The following is a 22,496-nucleotide window of genomic DNA, read 5'->3' as shown; positions in this document are numbered from 1 at the left end:
CCGGGGCGTCCTCAAAGGTCTTAGAAGACCGCTTGGATTTCTTCCTCTTCTTCTCGCCTGACGGGCTCTTCCCTTCCAGCCAGTTGGCGAGACGTTGATGGCGGTCCTTCATGGTCCGCTCCGACATATTGCCGCAAAACGCACAGTCCTTCTCCACGTGCGACTTGTCCTCATGTAAGCAGTAGAGACAAAAGGAGTGTTCGTCCTCCTTAAAGAGGTTCTGCAGCTGGCATCCAGGGCAGATCCTGAACAGCTTTCCGGGCGTCGAGCTTCCCTTCTCCTGGGCCATGTCCGGGCCTGAGAAACTTCTGGAGTCCTCCAAAAGCGTAGCTCGACGAAATCTTCACCCTTGAGGGGCGCAGACGAATCCGACACGGGTCCCCGTTGATCGGATGGAGAGTCGGTGGAGCTTGAGGCTCTTTTGACCGAAAAAAACGAAGTTTTTGAGAAAAAATGTGAAAAAAATAGCACTAACGCTCGAGAGCAATAGCACGAGGATCCCAACACATGAACGTGCGGTAAAAATCTGAAGATGGCTGCCAGAGGCAGTGCTTAGGTAGAGGGCAGTCATTGGCTGTGGTCAGTATGACGCAGAGACCAGTGATTGGTTATTACTACGAAAGACAGATCAGAAACGAAACTGATACTGGTTTTTTCTTTACCGAGGATACCCAGCCTGACGACGGGGAATATTCATGAGCATGTGAATCCATGCCAGACCCCATGCTGGAGAATAATGGAGGCATCTGGTTTGATCATCTTTTTTTGACTACTAGATTTGATTTGCCACGTGTGCTACAAAAGTACCGTTGTCTCGGTAACTGCTTAACACGGCAGTCCGATTAACTGCAGTGAAGCCACACACAGGAGGTATATTTCATCGCTTTTACCTTATTAAATACAAGCGTATGCCAGTAATGACGAGGCATCGGATCTGATCCTCTTTTTTGATTACTAGATTCGATTTGTTACAAACATATTGGATTTTATATTAACCCCTGCTATCCACGACATTGCTGTTGGCCCATCTCTCTGTGGGCACGTCCGCTTTGTTCTACACCATTTGCCACACCAATAAGGTAAAACTAAACTTCATTGCCTTATGTTGCTATTGATTTACATTTCATATCACTTATAGGGTATTCTTATTTTGTCTTTTCTATCCACCAACTATTGAAAACATTGCTGATCGGTATGTTACATTTTCTTTTATTTTTTACAAAAAATGTGCTTATTATGATGTTAATGTGTGTGTTTTGTACATATATACTCTGATTACTAGACTTGCCCTGAAGAAGGAAATGATTTCCGAAATGCATTGGCATATTTCAGTCTGAATTATGTATGGATTGTGGCAATTGCTCGGTCACTAAGACTTCATTAGTGACATCTTTTGTTTTGAATTTCTTTTGGATAAACAATCATTTTGGATACTCAACCATGAAACAGACTCATCTATTTTCTTCATTCCTTGTCGCCACAGCTGGCATTGTGCAGTGGTTTTGCCGTTGGTGGTGGTGAAAAAACAAAGTGGTGACTTGCGTTTGTGTGTGCACCCTTAGGGCGTTAAATCGGTGTGCAGTGGTTTAGAGTCATCCCTTACCGAACTTGGCGGAAAATTTAGCGATGATTGGCAAGTGATTGATTTTCAGTAAGTTGAACATGCCATTGGCATATCACAAGGTTGAGCTCGAAGAAGAATAAAATGATATGGCATTTATAACGCGCCTATAGACAGGTGTTTCAAGGCACGACAAGGCAAGGGAGGGGGGAACAGAGGGGAGACAGAGACAATGATCCTACTAGGCCATGTGTCTTTCAGATCACGCAAGTGCATTGGTAGGGGGGGAGGGAAGAGTGCAGTACATGGGGAAAAAGAATTAACTACCAAGTAAAAATTCGGCCCTCTGGTGGCAAGTGCAAGGTTAAGTGCAGACATCAGGTGGTGGTGGGACCGTTAGGGATACAGTCCCCAAGTGCGGGGGTTGCCAGGAAAATTGACAGCTTTCATATCACTTGAGGGCATCTTCCAGTTTCGGAGGATGTCGTTTCGTCGAGTGTCGGCATCTTCCATGTTTCAAAAGGTGATGTACAAGTTGTTTGATGGATTGCGTGGAGTATACGGTTTCCAGGATATTTTGATTGCTGGCGAGACGATGGGCAAGCACGAGAAGATCTTGGGACAGGTGTTGGATATACTAGGGGCAAGGAGGATGACACGAAGGGAGGAAAAGTGTATTTTTAGAAAAGAATTAGTGGAATATTTGGGTCACAAGGTTTTGGCGGCAGGAGTTAGGCCCAAGAAAGGCATGGTGGAAAGTATCAGTGGGGTAGAATCTCCAAAAACTAAAAGGGAGATACAGTTGTTCCTGGGAACAATTGAATTCTATTAACAGTTTGTTAATAACTTCTCTGACAAGGTGTGTGAAATGAGGAAGTTGTTAATAAAAAGTCTTTTTCGTGGAATGATGAAAGTGAAAGAATTCCAAGCAATAGAAAGGGAGATGTATATGGCAAGAGTAATGGAGCAATTAGATAAAAGGATAACATTGTTAACTGTTGATGTCAGTGATGTGGGTATTGGAGCGGGTTTGACTCGCGTGGTTGAGCGAGGGAGTGAGAAAGTGATAGCTCATGCGGCGAGGGTGCTGAGTGGTCCGGAATAAAGGTACTCTGTATTGGAAAAAGAAGCTTTGGCTTGCCATTGGGCAGTTGAACAATTTAGGAATTGTGTGTGGGGAGTAGACCATTGAAGACTATATTGTAATTGTAATGGGTTATTTATAACACGCTTAATACCCAGAGGTTTCCAAGCGCGGACTTGGGGATCAAACCTGTGTTGCTCTGCGTCGTCTTGCTTTCAAGACAAGCACGTTACCTCTGAGCTATCCTCCCGAGACAATTTGAGTCCAGAGTTTGGATAAGGTGTCCAGGAGGGTGGCAAGTATGCAAAGTCATGCATTTACCATGGAGATTATTCCAGGAAAGGACAATGTATTGGTGGACTATTTGCCTAGGTTAGGTGGCTGCGAGGAGAAAGGTGAAGAGGAGATAACGGATTTGGTGTCCGACACATGAAAGTGTGATTTGGAAGGCAGGGTGGGAAGCAGTACGAGAGAGTATAGGGGCATGATGCGTGCAGCACAGTATGTGAAGTCGGAATGGCCAGACAAGTTGAGATTTGAGGGGATGAGAGTGCATACTGGGAGGAGAGGAATTCAGTGTTGAAGGAGGTTTATTTTATAGGTGGGGCTGGGCGGTGGTATCCACATCGCGGAGGGAGAAGTTGGTGAGCAAGGCCATGAGGGGCATTTAGGAGTAACGATAACAAATGCGGTGTTAAGAGGAGATCATTGGTGGCCCGGATTTGACCATGAGGTAAAGCAGAGGTTCGAGAATTGTATGGAGTATCTCAAATCTGGGAAAGGAGTAGTGGCATATGCAGAGCACTTGGTCAAGGTGGAGGTGCCCATTGGTTTGTGGGATAAGTTGCCAGTGGATGTGCTAGGGCCCGTCAATGTTGGTGGCAGCCATGGGAAGTTTATCATGGTAGTGTTGGACTCGTTGCCATAGTGGGCTGAATTTAAAGTGGTGAGGGAAAGGGATTGCTGTGCAGTTGTGGCATTTTTGGAGGAGTTATTTGAAAGGGAGGGTTTTCCCGCAAGCATTGTTACGGATAATGGAAGAAAAATGTGTATTATGGATGCAATGAGGATGGCTGGTGCACGTGGACGGAGTATGAAGGAGGCGGTGAGGGAGCGTTTGATGGCTCTCAGGATGCCGACGCAGTCCTTCATGGATGTGAACCCGTTCAAGATGAGGCAGAAAGGTAAATATGGGCAAGGGAATAGGATTGTGTGGTGGAGGATGTGAGCAGGTGGGTGTCAAAAAGGATGTGTGGTTGAGGAGAGTGAATGAGAGAAAGGGTCTGAGCGCTCCAAAAATCTTGGGAGTGTGATTGGGTGAGGATTAAGAAAAGGGGTGCTGAGAAGAAAGGGGGACGCCTTGTACAGCGGTGCAGGTTGACAAAGCTATGAAGAATGCTGTGAGGACTAAAGGCAGACGTATATGGAATCTGGGCAGGGTGGTGAGAGTGAGGAGAGAAGGTGCAAGAGTTGATGAATGAGGAAGGAGAGGAGGTATGTAATAGCATGATCTAGGAGTTGGGCAGAGGAATGTAGAATGTTAAGAGTGTTGTCGATTGCAGGAATTCCAGGGTTGTCCGTTATAAAAGGTGGCTGAAAGAAGGATCTGGGGTTTGCCATTCATGATCTGACTGGGAAATTCAGGTAACACTACACCTACCACTTTGTACATTGTGTTGGAATGAGTTAAAGGAGGATCTCTCCTACCAGAATTGCCTCTACTAGACTGTCACAGATGGCGTCAAGAACACACCAACTCTCACAGACAGTTCAAGGGTTTTTATTTGTACAAGAGTAAAGGGGCTGAACTGAGTGCCATCCCGCTCTAGTCTAAAGCTGACTGTTCCTTTCCCAACCCAGGCACAACTCAAGCCCAGGTTTATCACTAGAGATCGGTAACCCCTCCTATCCAAGATGCTGACTGACGGTGATGGCTGTGACAAATCAGTTTTCGGGGCACCAGTGTTCCAGGGATGAATATCTGTTTCTAAACCATCAATCAGTCCCACACCTCTAGTACACCAGAAGGTATCCGAACAGATTGGAAGCACTATAAACCTCCTTGTCCAATTTTGGTAACGTCGACGGAACAGCAGCTTACCTCTGCAAGGTCGTGGACCGTTGGTTATTTGCAACACAACAAAAAATACAATTATTAACCAATCATTAAAGGTACTGTTCATTCAAGGTTGTATACACATATCTGCTTTACTATTATTATTACAACAGACAGTTCTAGCACACTACAAAAAGACAACCCACCCTGTAAAGGAACACAGAGGATAGTTTCACAAAGGAAAGGGGTGCAGTCTGGATACTGACAGGGGGGGTAGTCGTAAAGCAATACGTTTTAACTGTTCAAGGTTACTTGGTTTCAGCACCAAGAGAGCAAGGGGTCATAAATGTCAGTAGGGGCCTTCGGAGAAGGACCAGGGTTACAGAACCACAATGTACCTATTGCTTGAGAGGATCGTGATGCTTGACAGTGTAGAGATCAAGACAGGAGAAAGCTGTGGGAATCAGGCGGCAGGCAGTTCGCCAAGCAAGGCTGGACGGACGGCTGCAGGCTGGCCTACATGGCGGCTCAGGGTCAAGAATCAGTGCGTCTGTGCTGGTTGGCGGATCTGGAACGCTGGTCCGGGCGTCTTGGGCAGCTTTACGGACTGCAGCTTGACAAAAGTCAGTGGTGCAGTCGATCGCGGTTCGAAAGCTGGACTGCCTCGAAACTGTCCTTAAAAGATGGACGCTAGTTGATGCTTGTTGTGGAACTCCTCCTAGCTTCTTTGTAGGGCTTGTGTCATCCTTTAAGGTGGACGGCCCAAAGCTGAGGAGAGTGTTTTGCAGGCAATGGCCTTGTCCTTTGTTCAGAGACTCTCGGGCACTTCCCATCTAGGAAGTTTGCTGGCAGAACCTAGCAGGGCATGCTGTGTGCTGGCTGGGTACCGGTTCTGGAGCCGCTGGATGGGTCCTCTGAGGTCGCCATCTACCCCTGTGTTACCTGGGAGATGTTTAGGGGAGGGATCTTGCTTCCCTCTTGGAAATCATGGCCTTCATTCACTGGTGGGAGCTGTAAGGCAGACGGTACCTTCAGCCAGGGTCCAACTGAGTCCTTCTTACTCCTTTCTAAAGTCGTCGGATGATCTTCCAAGAGAGAGGCTCAACCCTCCTTTAAAGTCAAATGGGCCCCAGTGATTGTGCAGGTGAAGCATCCCCTTAATGAACCAATTCTGGGTCCCCACCAACAATCTTCTGTTATGTGTGAGGTCATAACCAGAACATTACTACGAAGTCCCACCCATCTTCCCATCTGTTGTGGATCAAAGGGTCTCTCTGGTTAATTGAGCTCTCTGATGCCTGATCAAAGTACAGGTCTCCCTTGAAGTTTGTGGCGAGAACAGACTGTCTCCATCAAATCACCTTCTTCCCTCTGAACCCTGCCAGGGTTGCCTACTGCAAACGGTTGTCCCAGACATGACATTCAATGCCCTTCCATACAGAGGGGTGGGAGCTAACTTCAAGTGGACACATTGTATATCAAAGAGGTGTTAGTTTCCTGTCCCTTGTTTGTGTTAGTTCTGTGACCAGGCCTCTTCACAGGCCTGCTTTCATTTAACTCATCAGTATGCACTGCCACCACACAGAACTTTGACAATAGAACAGGGCGGATCCATGGAGCCTGGTATTTAATTAGCCTGGCCATGGCTGTAGGAAGGTGTTGCCTTCCCCTTTCCTGAGATGCTTTGATAAAGGTGTTGCCTTCCCCCTTGCTGAGATACTTTGATGTACCCATGGCTGTCACATTCCAGCTAAATGTGACAGGGAGGCCTGCACGTGTAGGTTGTGTCCCTGCGGAGTACACTTAACTATGTGTTTGTTATGCAGCGAGCAAAGGAAAATGTGTGTGGATTAGCCCCATACATTTTCTGAGGTTGATCTCCCATCATTCAATTTCTTACAAAATTTCAAAAAAGCCCATGCGAACGCACACTCCAGTGCAGATGTATGTTCAAATTCCTCAAAATGGCGTAAAGCCAAATGCCTTCTCCATCTAAACTCCCTCACTCATCTAGGTGGTTCCTGCCCCAAGTTCTCCAAGGTGGTATAATGCAATGGGTTGTGCCTTCCAGACACTATGGCATATTTACAAAATGGGTCTAAAGTCTGACCCCTTACTTAAACACATCTTCGCTGGTCTCCGGCAAACGAGGCCCACAGTGTTCAATGTACCAGTTCATCTGAGGGTTTTCCAGCCAGTTAGTGATGCCGGGTTGAGGAGGGTACCGCTCCCAGGTGAGTACAATGTCTCTGAGTGGTTAAGAAATGCTGGAGTGCTCAGCACTGTGGCTAGCACTTGTATTGTGCGAGTCACATAGCGGCCTGGTTTGTTCACACTACTGAGTGGTCTGCTCTGTGTCTCTTCAGCACAACCTTTGTCATTTCGGGCTATTCACAGACTGTTTCACTGCTGGGGCTGCTAGTATTGGCATTACAATGGAATGAACATAGAGAAACTCACCAGAATTGCTCAGCGCATGAATGCAATGTTTGACAATGATACTCATGGCATACATGTGGCAACATGAAGAAAGGACAGGGTCTGCTAACCCCCACCCACCAACTCCTGGTGATGGACTGGCTCTGGCAATTCCCAAGGTAGGACTCCATCCCAGGCAGAGAAGAGACCCTGTCCACTCCAAACAGGTCTTGGACACTGTCACACACCTCCACCCTTAGTTCTAAATCCTCCTTCTCTAAGTTGCTTACTGCCTTAGCAGAAATAAAAATTGGTTTGTTTAGAGCCAGCTCATTATTGTACCCCAAATGAATAAGGTTGGAGAGGCATAGCCCATTTTAAAATAGGGTTGCTATCCTTCTTCCAGGACATCCATTTCAAGTGAGAATGGTTTGTTGGCAGCCTGAATATCTGCACTGCTAGATAGAATCTTAAACTAGGTATGGCCCACTAGATTGCCAGACATTTTAGTTGCACAACTGGATAATTGTTTTCTCTGGGAAAGAAAATGCGGGTGATGAAACAAACCAGTGTCTCCTACCACTTGTGGATTTGTGAGAGTATCTCTTCCCAGGCCTAATCAGTTTGGAGCAGGAATTCCTGGGTGAATTCTGGCATGATCAAAACTGGACTTTTACAAAGGATGTTTTTCATTTTCTCGAAGGCCAGTTCAGCTCTGTGGTCCTACTGTATGGGGTTGAGGTGAGCCTTGGCCAGCTCGTCATCCAACGGGGAAGCCAATTCAGAAAAAGTAGGGATAAATCTCCAGTAATGCCCCACCAGGCATAGGATAGGTCGATTTTCCTTTTTCATGGTGGGCTGCTTCACATTCTGGATGACCCCTATATCTTGCTGGTTTGGGGCAAACTCTGCCTATTTCCCACTTGGAGACTGATGATTTGACTAGGTGGCATTTTGCAGGATTCACCGTTAAGTCAGCCTTCCTGAGTTGATCACAGACAGTGTTTTGATGTTTTAAGTTATCTCTGCATGAGTTACTGTATATAACTATATCATTGAGGTAGGCCCCAGCAAAATTTGAACCTGAAGTCAGGCGGCAATCCATTAACCTTTGAAAAGTGGCAGGTGGCCCCATGAAGGTTGAATGGAAGGACTGTAAATTGAAAGAGGCCTTTCAAGGTTGAAGGCAGTCTTTAGTTTCTCATGTTCCTCATGGGGCACTTGCCAATACCCCTTTTGTCACGACTTGTTCAGATGGATTTCTAGAATCTGGCCTGGAAGCTAACCTAGTTGTAGTGATTAGGGGGAACTCTGGCAGGTTAGCCAAAACCCAATCAAGGCAGCAATGGAGACCAGTCAAGGCTATTCTCAGGGGAGTGTGGGGGCGGGGGATGGGGAAGTTTGGAGGGGGTCAGGGTTCCAGAATGAGTCCACACAGTGAAGCACACAATAATTCAATGTAGACAGGAATGTCCAAAAATGCTACATTTATTCTAGGCCCAAAACATGGTGATATCGTACAACACGCAATAATAAACATATGTACAGTCACCAAAGGTTCTTAAATTCATTCAGTGACTTAATAAAATAAGGTAAATAAGTGATGCAGTAAGATGGAACCAGGTCACAAGAAATATTTGTCGTAGCTTTGGATGTCCAATCCCCATTAAGAGTGGTGCCTTGTTCTCAAACGCCACAATGCTTCTCCCTAGAATGTACCGATGAAGGTAAAGTACTTGTGAAGGAGAATGTTCAAGAGAAGCATCAAAGTTAGTGCTAAGTTCAAAAAGTGCTCTCATCTTTCAGGTTACACTGCTCAGGTGCGACACACAAAAAGCAGTGGAATGGAAGGATACAAAGAGACTTGTACTCAATGGTATGGAGGACAAGGGGAGACAAATGCGGGGTGTTTAATTACACCCCGCCCGACCGACTCTGAATTTCGCAGTGGACAGGATAGGTCGACTGGGGTAGCTGGAGGTTAGTTTTCCGGCCGTTGGTTCAGGTGAGAGGTGCACAGGAGCTGTGGGTGCAAGGATTCCTCTGGTTGCGTCCAGGAGAAGAATGCAACCCTTGGCGATGGAGAAATGCAGAATGCACTGATGCAGACCTGTTCAGGACACTTCACAGGGTGGGGAAGGATAATTCCAGTGTCCCACTGCACTCAGGCGATGGCAAGAGTCCTTCCAGTTGCAGTTGAATAAGATCTTCCAGAGCAAGATCCCTTGAAGGTGGAAGGCGACTTAAACCATAAGTGGTTCAAGGACACTTTTGAATGCTCCGGACGGCTGTATCCTCAAGAACACATTGCGACTGGTTGGTTACACCAGTCAAGGGGTTGAAGCACTGCACAGGCCCTTTCCAAATCAAGTAGTCCACATGGCTTCACTGGGTGTCACGATCCATGCCCCTGACCCTCTCAGGTATAACAGCCTCCTGGCAGCAGTGGGGCTAAAGCCCTTCACTCTGGCCCCAAGGGCCTTAAAACTCCATCAGAAACATACACGGAGTCAATTCTGGCGCCTTTGCCGCCAGGCTCATTATCAGGAATAAAGCAATACCAGTTTTGGACCTTAATCCAACATGGAGGCCTGTTACACAGCTCAGTTCTTTATAACCAAGCCATGCGGTCTAGTGTTTTGGGTGTGGCTGGGCCTGGAACTACTTTACCTGGGCCATTTAAACCACACCAAAACAGCAGAACACACTTTGTGTTATTCTGCACTCCTGCAGCGTAATGCTCACTGTGTCCAGCTCCTGCTCATCTGCTTCTCAGGCGGCCCGATCCTGAAGCCCTAGATCCGGATTCCATTAATAACCTGGAAGAACAAGAACAGCATTAGCGAGCAAGAACACTTACCTGTGAAGTAACCGGTCTTGAATCCATCCTGCGCTTCGCTTACCTCGCCCATCTCCGGAGTTCGCTGCAACCTGCAAAGGTAAAGAAACAAGGACAGCATTAATAACAATTCTTACCTAGGCAAGCAGCGAGTCCTGGCAGCACCCTGCGCTTCTTTTACCTCGCCCATCTCCGGGTTTCACCGCAACCTGCAAGGGAGAAGGAACAAGGTCACCATTAACAAAGCACTTACATGGGCAAGCAGTGCTTCGATCGGTCATCACTCCGAAACATCACCGCAACCTGTACAAAGAGAAGAGAACACAGGCTAGCAATGAACACCAATAAACAGTGCAGCGCTCCGCGCATCAATAACTCACTGTGGTCTCCACCATCGGCGCGGCAACACAGAGATCGCAACCATCCCTGGGAAAACAAAAAGAGACATTGTTGTTAAGGAACAGCGTAGAGGAGCAAGACGCAGAGAAGACAGAAAACAGAGGGAAAGAAAGAGAATAAAGACGGAAAAGAAACAACTCACTTGGAAGACAGCAAGCAGAGTCGGAGTCACATCCGGTCTGGATCAGATATAAGGGCACACGGACCAGTGAAGCAACTAGGTCCACGGAACGCCTGCACCAACCACGCGCCCCTGCACAGATTCGCAGGATGGAGAGTTCAACGCACAAAAACCTAAGGTGAGCAATAACCCCAAGGGAGGGGATTTGGACTAGAGGGAGGTGGGAGTCCACCCATCACAGAACCAGTATCTTAACCCTTCATTCTCCTGTTATAGGCACTACCCAACGTCTGGCACAAACAAGCAGAGAGCGGTCAGGGATAGCGATTAGACCTCCATCCAGTATCGTGTGGCGCCCCCGTGGACTCCAGGTGAGCGTAACACTGGGCCTATGCAGGAAGGGATGCTGGGCCTCTTACGGAGTCTTCTTTAGAGCTTCAGTTGGCAGTTCTACACAATTCTTGGCTCCAAAGCTGATCTCCAGAAATGGCTGCAGGAGTCATTTTATACAAAATCCTGGCTGGAAGCAAGCCCAAGCCCACCAATGGTAAGGATCAGCACCATTCAAACAGCAAGTAGTGGTCCAATCAGGGACTATGGGTTTCACTCCTGTCTCAAACACAGACTTTCAGGCACCACAGAGGTAGAGTGGGATCAGACAGTCCCACCCAGTTACTGAGCCACACATACCCAAAGGCAACACAAGCCCGTGAAATCGGGAGCTTTCCCGGGCAAGTATATGACTTTATATGGGATTTCCTGTCCTGGTATGGCAGGAAGAAGGCCAAACAACAATATGGCCAAAGAACAAGAAAATGTTTTAGGGCACCAGCCACATTTCGTAGCCCTATGGGATTAAAGCAAATGTGTGTACTAGAAACAACACAAACATTGTAAAAATATAATTGTGGCCACTAGCTTCCCTTTAGGCACCTATAAAAGTAACCAACAATCCCAAGTGTAAAACACTAGGGTGATACAGAAGTATCCCCATTGCACTGCATTGTAGGATGCTATGTGCAATGTTAAAAAAGTTACAAAATGTAAAAAGTCAAAAGGGAAACTCTTTCCCAGTACTGATAGTCTGACTGACTAATCAGCTTCCCCATAGCAAAATGAGCAAAAATGGCAGGGGATTGAACCAGAAGGATTCACTTCACTGTAAAGTCAGGACAGGCTAAAAAACAAAACACCTTTGGGGGTCCATAGAACTAATGAGGGAAAGTTGGCAAAAGAGTAATTGTTCCCAACAGGTCCAGCGTCAAGATGTACTTCCCCACTCCCATGGACTCCAGCTTGTCTATTTGGCATGGGACAGTTGTCAAACTTTGAAATTTCATTTAATCTCTGGAAGTCTATACCGAAAGTCCAACTGTTGTCAGGTTTGGGTTCCAGTTCGATAAAGACGACCATCCACTGCAAGACCTCTCCATTACAGCAAGGTGAATCAGCTTCTTTAATTCTTCCCAGAACACTATTGCGAGCATCCAGTACATGGTAAGGCTTTAATCTGATGACTCTTCTGGGAGGCGTTGAGATTTGATGCAGCACGCCTCTTGCTTGTCGAGCCTCCGTTGAAAATGCATCTCAGTATTTTCCTAGCAACTCAACCAGTTCATTGTGGCAAGATGTGGGGATACATGGTGGTATGGTGAACCTGTGCATGCGAGTTGATAACTAAGTCTCCATGGTTCAGTTTCATACAATACAAGAACTTCACGGTTGATATTCGCTTACCATGCCTTCAGTATATTGCTATGATATAGCTGGGATGTCTTGCTTCTCTCTACCTGCTGGACTTTGTAGGTTAGGTTTGACGCTATTTCGTGAGGACGTACGGGCTGTACCACCTGGACAATAGCGTGTTTTGCATGGTGGGCAGCAGTATCATGACATTGTCTTGCACTCAAAAGGTACGGAAGCCGGTCATGTTTATTGTAGGATTTTCCTTGGTGAGCCTGGGCCATTTGCAGGTACTCCTTCAGCAACTTCCGTACCTTCTCCATATATTCTCTGGTATTCTGGATCATTTGATGGTTGCTGTTCTGCAAAGTCTCTGGCCATCCCAGTCTTCCCTCATGTCTAGCACATCTCTAAGATGTTGCCCATATACAAGTTTGAAGTGGGTGGGAAGCCTGTAGAGGATTTAGAGGTCTTTCTCACTACCAAATGAGCCAGGGAATCTGGTCATCCCCATTCTTTGTCTCCTGCAACCAATTTCTGTAGGATGCACATACCGGTCTGAGGGTGATAACACTGATGTTAGAGTCTTGATTTTAAGAGGTCTCATTTCTCCCATCAACCCTGACATGAAACTGATGTCTTAGACAGTGAGGATTTCTACTGGAAAGTCAACTCTGGTGAAGCATGGTATAACACATTGAGGATCACCTTTGCCGCATTACTTCTGAATGGAAAAACCTCAGGATATCAGGTGGCATAGTCTGGGATTACCAAGATCTACTTGCTCACAGCTCTACAGGGTCCAGCGGCCCTACGATGTCCCTGTCTCTCCGGTAGAACGGTACCTTGATGATAGGGAGTGGCTGTACACAAGCATAGCAAGGTCCTTTGGCAGGTAGGACAGCACTGTTGGCCATTGTGTACAAACTAGGCCAGTATGAGCAGCTGAGGAGGTTCTACTTCAGTATCAAGGGCCCACACTCACATTGGAGTGAGTACATTTCATTACTGCTTTTCAGAATTGCTTGGGGACCAGATGTTGTGATTCGTCCCCGGGGCTGTGGTGTGCTCTGAAGGCAAATCCCTTCTTGTGGACATAGCACACGAGCTGGCGACTAAGAGCTCCTTTGGGTCGGTCTCATGGCAACCTTTGACACTGATGGCGTAGGGAACCGCCTCAGCTCTCCTCCGGCTCGATGTAATTCAAACACAGGACACAGATACACAGATGACGCGGGGAACCGAGTCTGCCCTTTTGGGCCAATGGGATGGCGTTGCAAGGCGCATGGCCACATGGTTAGGTGATTTCCTCTAAACCACATGGTATTGCTCCGGCGCTCGTCAAAAATGAGGATACAACATTATTTAGACTTGCGTTGGACAGAGAACCAATGTTCTCACAATGGTCATACCTCAAGCTTCTGGAGGCAGGTCAGTTTAGGGAATCGTGTGATTAGGCATGTTTAGATTACAGCATTGCCTGCCTTGTTTGGAACCAGGTTTACAGTGGACAGCAGCTGTATTTCAGGTAAAGAGTTGAGTTGGGCTGGGGATATAATCTGTTTTCGCCAGCGACACCAAACCTTGTCTATATTATAAGCTGTACTTAAAGGTTTATGCTTGTACATCTCAGAGAACAAAGGTGTGTCTCACATAGAACTGCCTGGCAGGGCTTTCTTCCCAGTATAGTCCTTACAAAGTGTTTGGGGAGGGGTTCCTCCTGGGCAGGTGGTGTACTGCCTACAGGACTCCAGAGGACTTCACACAAGGGACACTTCAGATCCTGTCCAGCCTGAAACCATAAATTGATAATGGTTGATATCTTGATCCTAAGGGGTACATCAAATCTCTAAACAAGTCCCCTTCTCTCAATGAAATTAGGGGTCTGGGTCCTTCAGAATTCAGCTCTCAGATTCAGAAACTACATTCTTATGGGCTTCTCTGTGCTTCAACAAATTCTCTTGATGCAGGTGTGAGAGCTCTTTGGGTTTGAAAGTTCTCTCCAAATCTCAAGATCTTACACTATTTCGATATCTTCTAGTAAGAGCTTCTTGCTTACCAGTTGAGCTTTGAGTTAGCCAGGTTTTATGATGTAGAAAAGATTCCCAAGGTTAAAGAGGCCCACCTTTACTTTTCCTTTGTAGACCCACTTGATGACCCCAGCACAGACATCCAAGGAATGTTTATGAGGCAATCTGGATGTTGGTGCAATACGCCCATAGGTTCCTTCTGGTACACCCACCTTCAATCCAGTCTTGACCATGGCCTTGCCTCCGAGTGAAACTATAGTCCCCGTACAGCTCGCATCTGGCACTCCCAGGAGTGGCTCTGGTAGCGATACGTGCCGTCTTGGTCAGGCATAATATTCTCAACATCTCCCTTAGCGATGGATTACCTGTATTGGAGTCTTGATTATCTCACTTCTGACACCACGTGTCACAGATGGCCTCAAAAACTCACCAACCCACAAAGACAGTTCAAGGTTTTTATATTTGTAGAGTAGAAAAAGGGCTTGCTAAGGGCCTTTCCCCCTCTGTCTCTCATCTAGAACGGGCCTTCCTACCCTAACCAAGGCATCCCTCAACTCCAGGTTTTACACTAGAGATCGGTAACCCCTACTGTCAAAGTTGTTGAATGTCTGATGGTGATGGTCTAAAGGCAAACACCCTATCAAAACTCCCTCTGGGAACAATCTATGTGGTCCTGGCTCCAAGTTGCCCAAAGTCGTATAATGTAAGGGTTTGTGCCTTTCAGATACTCAAGCCTCACTTGGGCTTTTCCTTCTGCACTCTGATGTTCCTCGCCCTAGGTCTCTGCCGCTCTCGGTTTGTTCAGGCTGCTGCGTGGTATCCTCGGTTTCTCCTCCACTCAGCCATGTCTTTCATTGTGTCAAGTTGATTGGCTGGAGCTGCTGATATTGGCAGTCTAATGGAACAAACGGAAAACTAGCCAGAATTGGGTAGTGCAGTTAAGGGGTCTTTAGGAACATGCTGCAGACCTAGATGCTAGGTTAACAGCACGTGGATATCCCCATTGCATCATTGCACATTCCAAACAATTAGCTAGGTTTCACAACAGAGAAGCCCTTCTAGCCGTCAAAGAAAATACTATAAAGATTAGGATTGTGGAATTTACGAACGACACAGGGCCATTTCCCTTGCAGGAACTGTACCTCTTGCAAATTCATTTGAAAAATGTAAGATTTTAAATCAATGAACGACTGTGGACCCTTCGCAAACTCACAAATTGCAAGACTAAGCAGGCGATCTATGTCATTGAATGTCCGTGCGGCCTGCGGTATGTGGGCCAGACACAAAGACCGGTTCATGTGAGAATATGTGAACACAAGTCTCAAACTATGTGAAAGAACCTGTCAGCACCCCTGGTATCCCACTGCATTGAAGCACACCACCCAGCAGATGACATGCTTTGGTGGATTGTCGATACCATTGGAAGTTCCACTATCACAAGGAGCCTCCTGCAAAAAGAAGTAAGATGGGTTCATTGGCTAGACAGTTATTATAACAGTCTTAATGAGGAATGGATATGGCCTATGTAATACCCATCCATCCACAGACTCCACTGACCCCTTTTTTTCTTTTTCTGTTTGTTGGCGGCTATGAAACAACCCCAGAAATGCATCATGTAACAAAAGACAAGTTGGGGCAGGTTGAAATTGCATCTTTGGACCACATTTTATTACTTATCATTTTTTACTTTACCAGTTGCCTTACCACTCCGCAGTTGAACATTCCGACCAGCATCATGGTCCTTCTGTACTGGATATGTTTCTTTGCACCCAGTCATTTGGTTGGACTACAGGACCCAGCAGCCCATGCACCCGTCATACTCCTTTCTGGGACACCCCGGAACAAGGGGCTGCCTTCTGCTTAGTGGAAGACCCGCACTTTACAGTGGTTCTCTGTTCTGAATCATCTTATCTTAACTTTTTTGTAAGCCAGGATTTCGACCCAGCAGGTTACACCCACAGACCATCACACTCGCTCCGGCGGGTCCAGACGCCCCCACCAGATGCCATGGCGACCAAACCAAACACGGCAGCACGGGAACCTACCATTATGTTCCCTTTGTTGGAAGCCTCTATTTGGGTCCAACGATTCATCACTAAACCTTTAATAATCCTTCTTGGCAGCACCCGCTTTCCACAAAACGGGGCTGCCACGATCAGCTCCACAACATATGGGCTCAATAAACACGAGCGCCTCATTCCGGGCTCCTTATGTTCTGATTTCCTCCCATTTCTAACCCCCCTCTGGTCAACCACTACCTGGTACAGGCTGACCGGGAGCCTGCGAGGTAGCTATAGCGACGGTCCAAGCTTCTTTCGCAACTTGGACAGCGCATTGGCTCGAGAAGGCGCTGCATTCACTTGCGAGCAGCATTGGGCTCATGCGCGCGATAGAGAAGCAGCTGTTTTCAGCTTCCAGCAGGTATCCGGGCACGCTCCTCAGCAAGATTCCAGCAAGTACTTGGGAGACCTGATTTAGGCAATTCAGCTTTTTGCTTTTTAACATTAAATGCCGCCATTTTATGGCATTCCCATCTTCCTCTGCTTGTTTATGCCTAGATGGATGAAAATGTGTTCCCTGCCATTTGGGCCCACCCAAGCCCCATTGTCCTACTTACCTCTACGAGGAAGAGACAACCCACAACCATCTGGAATAACAGTGATGTCACAAACTCTAAGGTAGGCGACCCTGTGCCCAGCAGTCCATGCGTGCCTTACCAAATTTACACCCTTCACTGCATGATGGAAACAGCTTGGCACCGAGCATTTACCACACACTGCATACATTATGACATGTGGCGTTGACTAGTGCATGTTACTCTAGTCACTGGTATGTCACCCTTGCTGACACAAATGCCTCTGAAGTTTGTTTCCACACACTTCATTATGAAAAACAGCTTTCTCGGGGTAGCTAGGCATGTCAGCCACAGTTTTGCACAGATGGCCAACACAGACCCCCCCTTTTTTTTACTAAGGTATTTCTGTTTATTCCAGTTCCGCACGTGCCGAATAATGAAATACACGTGGATCCGAGACCACTAGGCTCCGATTTTGGCCTTCCAACCCGAGGATTTCAACTCCCTTAGACATTTGTATGTGGACACCTACACTGGTAAGAATTTAGCTCTTTCCCACCTCCCCCCCCACCCCCTCCTCCGTCTGTGTGCAGGTGTATCAACCACCAACAGTACTACTTACACTGTCCATCATAAATTAATCCCATTCCAGATACCTGTTTCTCCAGCGATGCGGAAGTGTCTTTGAGAATGGCCCCAGGTCGGATGACTACATGCGACTGAACATACACAAAAGTAGTCACACATCCCACTTATCCCTGTCTAAACAACAGGGTAAGTATTCAGTGGACTCTCTTCTGAGTTTTTAATCTCAGGCAGTCTAATTGGTTTAGGGTTTTTTCTAACAGCAGAGTGTCGGTATTCTACACACACAAATGATACATATATGCATCTCCTTTCTATCTCCCTCTTATATAGGGATAAGAAGTTCCTTCGCCCTGAGGAAGGCTGTATATAGATGCCGCCAATTTTGGCAAAGCCAAAACGTTTTTCCAGTGCTCATTCGTCCAAGTTAGGATTACGTTCCAACAGTACTCTCTGTATAGCACTGTAATTTCAATTAGATTTAAAATCATCACATGTTGGCAGTTTGGCAGATTAAGAGACTTGTCCATAAACGGAACAGGTCCATAGTTTAGAGTAAATGACTATATTTTATCAAGATGAACACAAAATAATACCCTGATTTTTGTTTCTAAGAGTAGGAATTGTTCCTCTATGCAAATCAGACAACTCTGTTAGAGGACTGCTATGATTACTTCAATTTCTCTGTTTCCTTTACCTGAGAATTTATTGTTCTATAAACTTTGTTTTTGAAGGCGTCATTTCATTTACTGGTTCTATTCTTTTTTTATTTTTGAATCAGTCTATATACACATGTATGTTTCAAATATGTATGTGCCCTTCACAAACCATGATATATGATTTTGTTTATTGGTTTCTCTTTCTTTAATTGTATTAACAATAAACTTTGATTTTATTGTAGTTTACTCTCACTGTGTTGTTCCCTTAGTGACTCTTCAAGCACCAATTTAATCCCTTCTCTAGAAATGTATGTTTAAAAATAACAATGAAATGAAAATGGTTTCAAATGTGGATTTTCTCTTTGTTAATCAATATCCTCTACCCCTAATCCACATTAGCTCCAGGGGGTATCCCTATTTTTTGTATTTCAGTACACATAACATGCATGCAGGAATTCAAGGGACAGGAAATGAGGACCCCCAACCCCCCCACCTGCTCCCCACTCAACTGTCACACCACGCACCTGGGACAGGACTGGCTCTGGGAAATCCTCTGGTAGGGGTTCCATTAGCCTCTAGATAGTGTCAGATATCTAGCCCTGTCACAGGACACTAACTGCATCCTCCAGCAGGAGATGAACAGCGCCTCCAATGAATTGGCCATCTGCATTTCAACCCAGCGCCAGACATTCTTTTCAGCACACAGCACCACCAGTAACTCTGCGGGAGCCCCCTTTGCTTGAAGATCATCTTGACCTGCACTGCAATGGCTGCTGAATCAAGAAAGCACATAAAATCGGTGACATTGACCTTTCAACTTACAATTAGCCATGTGTTGTCTCCAACGATTAGAGTTTAACAAAGATATCCATCTGCAAGTCACGGTTAAGCAAAGCAGCAGAGCAGTCCCTAAACAAAAATCCTTCTTGGTGCCCATCTTTAAAATGACGTCCTATACTTACCACTGAAGACTGCTCAGCATTAGGACTAGTGTTCTGCTCAGCCAAACAATTCTTCCATCTCTTCCACTATTTCGGAAGAGACCGTGTATGGGATGTTCAGGAGTAAAAACTGTCAAACTTGGTACCTTACAGTCCCCGTTATCTCTTAGTTTGTAGTTGAAACTAAAAAAGTAGTAAACTTCCGTAAACTAAATTGATTAGTGGTAACCTTCATCAAAGTCTTACTCACCTCCAGCAAGATATAGAGTGTATTTAAATACCATCTCTCTGCTGATAATCCTTTATTAAAGGTTTTAGGCAGAATCTCCCAACTATGCGTTCAGGGTATTTGGTTACCGTCCCAAAAATATGTATGTTGTTTAATCTTTTCTTGGCTCTACATCTGGGTCAGTTGAGGCTGATTCTTAGGAGGGGATTAGGGCAGGCACATACAGGGACCCTTTGTTATATTGTGTATGTCTTTCTTGTGATGTCCACATTTACTATTTACAGCTCCATTCCCACCACCATTGGGTTTAATATACTAACTACTGTATAATGAATATCAAAAAATGAGCAACAATAGGAGGCAAAGCATGCTCTTTACTAGGATGTCTCATTGCTTCAGCCACCCATATGCCATTTATACAAGGCTTTTTACCGTAAATACAAAGAATACAAATTACCTTTAACCGGAAATTAACACCACACAGTTGTTACAAACATATTTTACATAAGGTTGAAGGTGAGGTCAGGTGTTAGTTCAGGTTATGGGTCAGTGAATTGAGTTCAGAATGTAACCCTCCTAGAGTGTGACCCTTCCACGAGTGTCAATTGTTAATTCAAAGGTCAACAGGAACAATTGGATAGCATGTCAATCAGTTGATACGCCAGAGCACTTTCATAGGCTCAACCAGATTCAGTCTCCCATACCAATCAACAGATCGGTAGACCAGCTTCCCATTAGCTAAGCGGGATACCGGTTCTGATGTGTGGTCATCATTGGCAAGAATATAAAACCATGTTGAATACAGGACATGGCTTCAAAATTACATGAATGCTTTACAAAGGCAAGCTATGTGTTCTATAAATAATTCAGCAATTTTCAAGTGCTGGTAGTCAACACTTTGTTTCTCACAATGTGAGAGGTCAATGGGGGCGGTGCTTGTATTAGGATTGTCGAGCAATAGGTCCAGTGGCAAATCGGACTCTTAAAAGGATTTCTGTGAAGCTGCTGTTGATGGTGTGCCAAAGAGAATAACGGCTGAATCAGGGTGCAGTGCAGCTGCCCTCTTTTTTGATGCCACAGCTGTAGTAGCAGTGGAGGCAGGCAAGGCAGGAGGTGGACTCCTTGGAGTGCCAACATTAATTTTTGGGGTCTTTGTATTGTAGTTCATTTCTATGTCATGTGTAGGAAGCGGAGGTCCCAGTCCTTCATTTGTCAGTGCTCTTGATGTGCTATGTTTCTGCCTTTGAGGTGAGTTTAAGGACGGATACTTGAGGGCTGCTGTGTAGGCTTGACCAACTGGACAACCAGAAAGAAATCATTGGCTCCATGGTTCTCTCTGGTTGATAAGAGGTTTGGTGCCTGCAATTATCAGTGAGAGCTTTGCCGGTAGAACGGTTCTTGAAAAAAGGAAGGGCCAGCACAGTTTGCTCACTATTCCTCCTTGGGCTGGTATCTTCTGTGCTTTGGAAATAGCCCATATGTTAAACATGTATGGATGCAGACCCTCGGATTAGAATTGAGTTTGTAGGGTGAGGGGACACAGCTCCCAATCACAAGGTTGCAAATGTGTTTCATTTAAACACTCACTGGGGGGAGGCTGCAACATTTAACTCTCACGGGCTAGTTCCCAGGATTCTCTCAAATTCCTGGTATAAATCGAATCATCATTCACAGGGATGTGCTCTAGATACCATTCACAGACAGGTGCTATCTGGTTTTGGCAATTCTAGCCTTGACTTGCGGCAGTTACTAACCATGACCACATGGCACAATATGTATGCCGCCCTCTTGTAAGAACAATGAGAGGCTATTAGGCTCTGGATACACAGAGATTTCCTCTAGGGGCAGAGTGTTGTATATTAGCCGGTAACACCCTTCACTACAACACGGGATTACACCAACCAGTGGAGAACACCACTAGCATGCAAGATGATTTGCACTGGCAAATAGGGTTCACTGAGGCAACATAACATTGAGTGACTTCAGGCACAGTTGAAATTCATGTCCCTGATGGAGGCTCAGTTGAGGTTGATCGATCAAAAGGAAAACATTTGGTAAACCACTTCAGGGAAAATAAAAATTACTCATTCAAAGAGTTGGCATGATTGCGCTACCACAGCTACCAGTAGGCGAACAAAGGAAAATTCTAACTATGTTCTGTTTCCCTAGGTTTGGGAAGGTACTAAACCTACGGCTGGAGTATTCCTTTTAACATAAGAAACACTTTTAATAAACATCTTGGAAAAGAAAGCGCCTTTTAACAAGGCATTTAAAGGAGGCGGGACATAGCCACAACAATTAAAACACATTTAGTTATTTCCATGTGACAAGTGGAGTTTTACGTACGACTTACATCACGCTTGGCTTTTATCACTGAAGCACAGCTGCTCCATTTGTAAAATATATAGTTCAGTACAGCACCAAGCGAAAGCTCCACGCACATTTGAAGACTACGTTACTTGCAAAAATGGAAACTATTTGTAGGACAATGAAAGTGCTTCTATGCGTTATTTCCATATACCTGTTATTGGATATACAGTTAAAGGAATATAAAAACATCTGAAATTACATACTGAAATTACATGAATAATGATTGATCTTAAGTTAAGAGCGAGAAACCCTTATACTCCTAATGGTACTTTAAAATAAATTAAAAACGTAACTTACAGGGAAATATTTTTCCACAATTTCAAAATCCACATAGCCAATCACAATCCAGGCAAAAAGGGTGAGAACCGAAACTGCAACAATACAGGGAACAAAATAGCCGCTGAGTTTATCTGCAAACTGCTGGATTGGAGCCTGTAAAAGAAAAAAGAAAACCAACAAATAAATGTGTGATTTTTTATCTCAGTTATTTACTGTGAGCTGTTGCCTACCCTTCATGGTTCCCCATTAACTGCAGACTACAGATCATGAAAAGACTGCAACAAACACATACATTCCTGCTTCAGGGAATGCCGGGAGGGAAGGTCTTACCTCTGTTTTTACTTGCAAATCCATTTTCTAAGTGGCTGAGGATGCAACATTCGCTCAACAAGTCAGTGGAAATACCAGAACCTCTGCCAGCTACTAGGGGCCTATTGCTCACTCACGTTTAGCTTGCATGATAAAGTCTGCCAAAGTGTGGCAAGGAGCAACAATCATGTGCCAGTTCACCTCTCTAGCACAGTAATAGCGGCGCAGCATGGCTAAAGTTAAATTAAGCACACAAATAGCCCCTCCACCCCACTCTTAAATAGTACTAAAAAAATTAAATAAAACAAATTAAATCTAAAATAATTTCTGTAGTTCCCGTTTATAGCTTACTCCCTGA

At 45.5% G+C, this 22,496-nt stretch overlaps 1 protein-coding gene across 1 annotated transcript in view; it reads right to left on the bottom strand.

Moving 5' to 3' along the window:
* Positions 1-22,496, bottom strand: part of ATP7A (ATPase copper transporting alpha) — a 1,086,974-nt gene that overhangs the window by 375,643 nt on the left and 688,835 nt on the right. Inside the window, exon 14 of the mRNA XM_069612588.1 lies at positions 21,848-21,982. Within this exon, the coding sequence (XP_069468689.1) occupies positions 21,848-21,982 (135 nt within the window). The remainder of the gene's footprint in view (positions 1-21,847; positions 21,983-22,496) is intronic.

The sequence above is a fragment of the Ambystoma mexicanum genome, chromosome 5p, assembly GCF_040938575.1.
Source record: "Ambystoma mexicanum isolate Mex_15411 chromosome 5p, UKY_AmexF1_1, whole genome shotgun sequence".
Taxonomy (NCBI): Eukaryota; Metazoa; Chordata; class Amphibia; order Caudata; family Ambystomatidae; genus Ambystoma; species Ambystoma mexicanum.
The sequence above is the reverse complement of the archived record's forward strand: the minus strand, read 5'-3'. Positions and strand labels throughout refer to the sequence as shown.